The sequence below is a fragment of the Octopus bimaculoides genome, chromosome 9 (assembly GCF_001194135.2).
Source record: "Octopus bimaculoides isolate UCB-OBI-ISO-001 chromosome 9, ASM119413v2, whole genome shotgun sequence".
NCBI lineage: Eukaryota > Metazoa > Mollusca > Cephalopoda > Octopoda > Octopodidae > Octopus > Octopus bimaculoides.
In genome coordinates this window covers 61,839,183-61,847,883 of record NC_068989.1, presented here as the reverse complement: position 1 = coordinate 61,847,883, position 8,701 = coordinate 61,839,183, and the positions used below count along the sequence as shown (strand labels likewise).

General features: G+C 32.8%; 1 protein-coding gene across 2 annotated transcripts in view; it reads left to right on the top strand.

Moving 5' to 3' along the window:
• The window catches only part of LOC106873251 (gamma-aminobutyric acid receptor alpha-like), a 647,142-nt gene that overhangs the window by 510,120 nt on the left and 128,321 nt on the right, over positions 1-8,701 (top strand). For both annotated transcript variants that reach the window (XM_052970713.1, XM_052970714.1), the window contains exon 6: positions 5,728-5,862. In XM_052970713.1, coding sequence (XP_052826673.1) covers positions 5,728-5,862 — 135 coding nt within the window. The remainder of the gene's footprint in view (positions 1-5,727; positions 5,863-8,701) is intronic.

The window sequence follows — 8,701 nt, the reverse complement described above, 5'->3', positions numbered from 1 at the left end:
ATTGAATGCTTTCTTTTTTAAAGAAAGAAAAAGCATTGAAACTAAATCCAAATTATTTAAAATTCCTTAAAAAGTACATGATGTAATATACAAATTTCAGTATTTCAAAGAGAAACACAATTTAAATATTCTGAATGTTCGCATCAACTCTCGAAAGCAAATGTCAATTCGATATTTTTGCTGTACATTTGATTAAAGTGTATGAAAGGAATAATCTTAACAAAAATTATAAAATGTATACCGCCTTGTCACCCGAAACTGTTTTTATACCATCGCATCTTTAATGTTACAAATATCAATATAACTGTTTTTAATAAAGATTACACGACTAGAACAGCTGCGATATGTTAACATTGTGTATATACGTCAGTCTATAGATTTTTTGAATTGTATTATACAAAAACTGACATATGTGCATTTCATTCGTGTCACTATGTTCAGTCTTTGTTTCTGGAAAATAATTTGGTATTGAACTCATTGTATTACTTGAATATAGGCAACGATGCCGCGATGCTTTATTAAACAACTATCAAATATCTTGATGTTGAGAACTTTCTACATGATAAATTGTCATTCTAGACGTAGCAATGTAACGAAAACGGGAACAAAACTCACAGTCATGAAATGCTAAATGTATATTAAGAAATTGTACGCCTAAAAAATAAATTTTTATCGCTGGAGTATCATTGGGTAGAGTTATTTATGCATTGAACCGGCCCGTTAATCTACAGTTCCTTTCAAATGAATGATGTAATTCCTTAATCCGGTACGGAAATGTCAATGAAACTAGAAATCTATCTAACGATATCGCTGATACGAAATTCTTGATATGAAAGTAACTGTCCTTAATTATATACATGCGCTCAATAGCAGTAATATCAAACCAAAATAATCATCTATGTATCATACCCCATGCAATTACAATTCGTATTATAAATAGATAGCTATTTTAAATAAGTATAATGATTGATTATACTTATATGCTAACCGGGTGGAATTGTAATCCACCCGGTTAGCTTATGTCTCAAGCAATAACATTTGAAGGTTTGCAAATGTGTAACAATTTGATTTGTACGTGTGTACACACGCGCAAACACACATACATATACACATACATATATATGTATGTACATGTGCGATGGGCTTCTTTCACTTTCCATCCACGAAACCCAATCACAAGGCTTTGTACGACCAGAGGCTAAATTAGAAAACGCTTGTCCAAGGAGCCATGCAGTGTGACTCAGCTCGAAAGCAAGCTTCTTACCACACAGCTACGCCTGATATTATTTTGAAATTAGTCAGTGAAATTAATATTTACAGCGGATGCAATAGTTAATATTGACACGTTAAAATGTCAGCAATTGCAACCGAGAGAAGAATACTATCGAGTTTAATTTAAATTCGGTTTGGTATTTTTCATTTCCATACGGATTTTTCTCGGCAGTGAATTAATTTTTCTTCACTATTTATTAACTTGATATCAGGCGCTAGATTTAACTGCGACTAAAAATTGTTATTATAACATTATGAGAAATAAATCAATGCAACTGCTTTTGCAGTTTACTGTGTGGTTCACAAAATCTGCTGTTTGTGTCAGATCCGCAATAGGCATTTAAATTTATATTTTATGTTGGTTAGTAGTACTATCATGACTACACTGATGTAGGAGGATCCAAAAGTAGTAGTAGTAGTAGTAGTAGTAGTAGTAGTAGTAGTAGTAGTAGTAGTAGTAGTAGTAGTAGTAGTAGTAGTAGTAGTATCAGCAGCATTTATTTATTTTTTTATTGCACATTGGATAATTTAACTGTTTTATATCAGATTTTGTTCAGTGGATTGCCAGACCGTCTTTCAAGCATTTTAAATTTGCGAGGGACGAAACACAATGTGTGTTGTTATGGTACATAGTAACCCATTAATACAGGGGGAGAAGGAGAAGAAGCTGAAGAAGGAGGAGGTGTCAGACAGTATTTTACTTATCGACAAAAGAATGATGAAAGTAAATTGTGACCCTGATGGAACTTAAAATTCCGAGAACTGTACATCATAGGATGTACCGCAAAGCATAATATCTAAAGTTCTAAACAATCTTCAGAGGTATTTTATTCTTACTTTCGATCATAAAACTCCTAATATACACCGGCCTAGCTACGCTCATACCTGAAGCTCTATAATACGGAATTATTGTAGATTTTATAAATATATCAATGATTATGTCTTCAGATAAGTTTAATGGCTCTCAGTAAGTAGTTTTGGGAAAAAAATATTAACTGTGATGGAAACTACAAATGTAATCCAATTGATTTTATAGATTAAAATATGTTATGCTATAAAATAAAGAAAACGAAACATCAAAACATAATATTGATTTCAAATTTTGGCACAGTGCCCGCAATTTCGGTGGAGCAAATAAGTCGATTACATCGACCCATACTCAACTGGAAATTAATTTATCGATCTCGATAAGATAAAAGGCAAAATCGTCCTTGGTGAAATTTGAACTGAGAACGTGAAGACGGACGAATTACCACTAAGCAGTTCGTCCGGAGTACTAACGATTCTGCCATCTCTCCGCTTTATTTTAATACACATTAGTACTGTATTAGCCTTAGTAATGAAAGAGTATAACAGTTGGTTTATAATTTACAAAGAGGGAAGATACATATATATATATTGTTCTCAACATTTCATTCATTGACATTCGTTCGTCAGTATCTCAGGAAAGGGCTGGTACTTACTTAATCGACCCCAAATGATAAAATTTGAAATCGATCCTGACGGCATTTGAACACAGAAGGTAAAGACGGACGAAAGGTCGCTAAGCATTTTATCTAGGATTCAAATGCCACCTTATATTAGTTTCAGACTTTGGCACAAGCCAAGAAAACCCACGATTCGGGATGGAAGTAAGTCGATTGCATTGACCCTATTACTCAACTGGCACTAACTTTACCGACCCCGAAAAGAAGGAAGGCAAAATCGACCTCGGCGGAATTTAAAATTAGAGTGTAAAATGGACTAAATGCCACTAAGCATTTTACCCGGCACGGAAACATTAATAATAATATGTGGGAGAAACGTGACTCGACTAGAACACTATAGAGCCTCAAATAGAGTAAAACGTCAAGCAATGAAATACATAATGTTCTCCATTTCGTGTGAACTAGTAAATTTCGAGAAAGCCGTGTAAGCGAATTTGTCATAATATTATTTGTTAGTAACTTAAGACTAAACCTAATTTATACTAATTTACATAGGGTAATTCTTCTAATTTCTAAATCTTGCTAACATTTCTGATAAAACTGTAATTAGAGAATCATTTCCATTTCTGCATCATAAAACTAGGACAATTTACACTATATGTAGTTTCTACCGTAAAAACATTATTTCATTTAAACTTCAAATAAGAATCGTTTTACCATTAATTTTTAACGAGCGGTTCCTATCGATTTCTTTTTAAATTCCCAGTTCTACACCATTAAAATGCATCAATGCAATGGATATTTTCACCAAGATCGATACATTCTCACAACTATTTACACAAAGAACGGTATCTTATCATTCCATTCTAAATAAATATGAAATAAATTCTTGTTTTTATTTTACCTTTTCAAAATACACACACATATATATACAAATATATTATGCATATGTAAGTGCGTGTGTTTGTGTACGTAGATTAATGTTGTGTATATATCTATACACACACACACACACACACACACACATAAACAAACGCATAGTCATACATACAAACACACGTATACACGTATACACGCACACAGACACACAAATACTCACTTATTCACACACGTATATATATATATATATATATATATATTCTATATAGAAACACTCACTTACTCACACACGTGTATATATATATATATATATATATATATCAATATATCTGTATATCTATATTCTATATTTATATTTTAGTATTATCTATTAAATTACTGGTATTAGTTTAAGATGAAACCATGTAAGGATAGCAGATATTTAATACGTATGGAGTGTTTTAATTATTAACTTTTGGGTTATGAAATAGTGTATCTCACTGAAAATTAGTTATATTATTAAAGTTCAATCGTTTTTGTTTCGGAAAGAATAGAATATAAAATCTTTCATTTCTATATCAATAACTATGGAAGACTGGTGGGAATATTATCTGCATGGACTTCAAGGGCTAGGTTGTTATGTAGTTTGGTAATTTAGGAGTTAGTTATAGGTTTACTTATTGAATATATTTACCGATACTGTTTTTTGTACATGGTGTTAATATGATTATTTCTTGTAGTTTATTTAATAATATCTGTGTTCAAGCCTCTCTAAAATTAAGATTGAATAAATATGGAGGTAACTAAGGTATGCAGATAACTATGGCGATAACTAAGTTATATTTGTTCCCAAACAACACTTACTTTAGTGCAGTTGACACCACCAGGTGTCGAAACCATGGTGATATATGTATGGCAGCTGATGATGGAGGTATGTTGGATTCTTGGTATGGCTGTTACTCTACGTTGGGAATAGTTTTATAAGAGACCCATTTTGTATGTATATGTGTGTGTCTGTGTGTGTGTATGTGTGTGTGTGTGTGTGTGTGTGCGTGTGTGTGTGTGTGTTATCATCAAAAGCAAAGTAAGAAAATGGAGATATATCATTTAAAAATGTGTTATCTGCAAAAATTAAACATTGACCATTACAGCTGTTTCAATTAAACCTCAAGGATTAAACAGCAATTATTAAAATTATTATATTCGGCAAAATCTCTTCAGAGGGGAAGAAAAAAGATATACTGTTAGGTTTTTATGTGTTACATTTTAGAATCATCACAGCAGAATGACTATTAATTTATGGCTGAAATTGGCATATACTCTGATTAGGGGGTTATAAGTTGTTTTATTGGGTAACGGATAAAATGTAAATATAAATGGTGTACTAAGGGGTAAATAAATAGAGGTTGAAAAGAAAATTACAGTGAAGGAGAGTATCATATGAATCAGGAGTATGAATGAGGATGTATTTTATATCTATACATAAGTGTATACATTTGTGTGTATGTACACATACATATATGCATGTAAGTATATGTGCATAATGTTGAATTAAGATGCTACAAAATAGCGAACCTGAATCACAGCATCTACACTTAAGGTTACATATAATTCAAACACGATCACTAAAAAAAATCATTGAGAGGAAATATCTTCAGACTGACATCTGTTCTCAAACGGTTACGTCTTATTTCTTGACATCACAGTAAACTAATTAGCATAGTTATTCTGTCATCTTCTGGAATTTGATTACCAAAAACATAAATTTATAACGTCTTCTCCAGTTTTAGCAGATAATTAACAAGTGAATCTATCGACATTATAATTTTCCAAGTAGTCAACCTTCTTATTTCTCTTGAAATAGATCTCTATTTCATATCTGTCCCATTTAAAAGGCAGAGAGCTAGCAGAGACGTTAACATGCCGGGTAAAGTGCTTAGTGGTATTCAGTCCGTCCTTCCATTCAGATTTCGAATTACGCCAATGTCGACTTTATCTTTCATAACTTTGGTCTTGATAAAATAAGTACCAGTCGAGTACTGGGGGTGATGTAATCGACTTGCCATCTCCCCCCCCTACTTTGCTGTTCTTGTCCCAATATTAAAAACTGATACCTGTTCCATTTATATATATTCTACAATACCTACTTACATTTCATTTTTTTTTTCAGTTGGATACAGTACTGATGATATAATCTATATATGGGCCCACGGTTCAAATTCTGTGGAAGTTACCGATGTCACGATGACTCAGTTTGAAATGAGAGGATTAAAAGTCGGAAATCATACACTTTATAAAAACCAAGGTAAAATTATTGTTTCGTATTTGCATTTTTACAAATAATTTAAATTCCATATATTTCACTGTATTGTTTGTTCATAGAAAACATAATGTTTCTGCTTAAACTCGAACTCTAATTGATGATTTCTCTGTTTAGAGTTCTTATTATCATTGTATTTCTACACGTTCACACCAGTTCACCACAAATGGTATATAGTGTAAAATATTCTTTGTTTTTGTTGGTCTGTGTTATAAGTGTGCAGCAAAAGTTCGTAAAGCTTTTCTTCTGAGAGATGAAATATAATAACCTAGAATGAATGAAACCTCAGACGTTTTGAAAGCATATTAACATTCACTCATCTCATCAACAAGTGAATCAAAGAAATCAATATTCACACCGGTGATCAGTATATATATAAATACAAACAGTCAGACACACACGTCACACACACATCACACAACATACACACAGCGCACACAACACACACAAAACGCACACAACACACACATAAAACACACACAGATAACACCCCACCACACCACACCCCCACGCTAACACAACTGTGCAACGAAAGGAAACGTGAAACTGAGTTTTATGATACATTTGCTGCTTTAATAAAAGCACAGTACTTTTGCTATTCGAGTTCTATTTATTCCATCCTGATTTGAATGTATGTGTTGACCTATATATATATATATATATATATATATACATATATATCTTTTTTATATATTCTCTTTTTGTGCTTGTATGTGTGTGTGTGTGTGCACACGTATGTATATATATATATATATATATATATATACGTGCGCACGCACACACACGCGGACACACACACAAAGGGAGAATGTATTCTTAAGATAACCATTTATATAGATACATATGTATGTATACATGTATGTATGCAATAATATATATAACCATTGAAAAAGCACCATAGCATACTCGCATGAGTTAGTTATCTTACTATCATCTCAGGAATTGTATATATTATTGCATGATATGATAAAATTGACAGCTTTGATTTCAGATGAAACAAGTATAAGTTGATATAATAGTGAGTTGCTCTCTCCACATATTTGTGTAATTATAAAAAGTCGGATTTTCAGACATGTATTTCGTTAAACAATCTAAGGATTACTGTCTTCTCGACGAACATATGCCTGTGGATTAAATACACGTATGTGTGTCTCTTCTATTTCTTAATTATTGTAAATTTTCCACTGAGGAGGGCGCCGGTTTCAAACAAAGATACAAGGTTCCAACTTTGGGATGTAGTTCACACAGACACATTCACATTTGAAACTTGAGAGAAGTTTGCATAATTGTACTGTTCCACTCACAGATTGCACACATACATACATACATACATACATACATACATGCATACATACTTACACACATACATAAATATGTATGTACGTATGCATGTATTTCCGTATGTATGTATGTATGTATGTATGTATGTATGTATGTGTGTATGTATATATGTATGTGAAAGAAAGAAAACTAAACTCACGAAAATTTGTATTCACCATTTTCGACCCATCGTGCACCGGTACCTCGCAGGTGAGATCTGTACAAACACTTGTGGTGCATCTTGTGTACGGATGTGTCTGCTCAGGTGACTTATCAAAAGGTTACCCGTTTCCTTGTATAGTCTCCTGAGGAGATACATGTGCGCCTATGGTGCACCACAATTGTTTGTACTCTATCTTACCTGCGAGGTACCGGTGCACAAAGGAATTCCTGAAATAACCCAGCCTTTTTACGACATAAGTTAACCGAATGCTGTGAACATGCTTTAAACAGCACACTACAAGGTGTATATCGGAATGCAAACTTATTATTTGTGTGCTTGTGTATATGTGAGTGCGCGTGTGTGCGTGCGTGTTTTGCGTGAATTTTATATATTTATAATATATATTCATATTGAATATTATATTTGTACATATATTTAGATATTACGCATACTCACTCATATAAATATATATATGGGGGGTCTTTGTGTGTGTATGCGTGTAAATATGTGTAGGTGTGTGCGTACGTATGCATTTGATGAATCAAAGATTTCCCTTAATGAGTATAATCAATTGTTTCATTGTTAAATATTCTCATTTCGATTCTCTTGAAAATGTACTGCAGGCTCACCGCTCCTACGAACTTTAGGTCTTCCAATGACCTACTTAGACTTCAAGAAAGCTATGGAAATGTCAAAGAAGGTTTTTCGCGACTGTACAAAAGTGTTTGTTTGTAACTTCATTTGATATGTTTTACAACCAACCATCTCCTCAATTACAGACAGACAAGTTTTGATGCCTCTTCCGTCCGTGTTTAAACATAAAGCGTCGGTACACATTACCGGAATTGTTTTATCAAAAGCTCTTATAACGTTGCTTATTATCTGTTCTTGAATGCCAAGTAGTTTTAATAACATTGAAAACAAAAAAGATAATGTTGAACTCGACAGAAATGGTGCAAGTCAAGCAGTCATACACTCTAGTGATTTTGCAACATCGCTATTTGTAGTTACACATTGTACCTGAATATATTTTGTTAAAGAGTACACCTGATATACATTTATATATATATATATATATATATATATATATATATGGGAGAATATACAAAAAATAACAACAGACGAGGACAGGTGGTGTAAATAACAAAAGTATATATTAGTATGACGCTCGGGAATACGGAAAGTCTTTGACGTTTCGAGCTACGCTCTTCAACAGAAAGAATACGGAGACAAGGAGAAAAACACGGAGAAAAAAAATTGAATAGTGTTCAGTCAACGGTCAATCATAATAATGGCCGATCATAACAATGACTGACCGGAAGTGAGAAATTCTTATTTCAG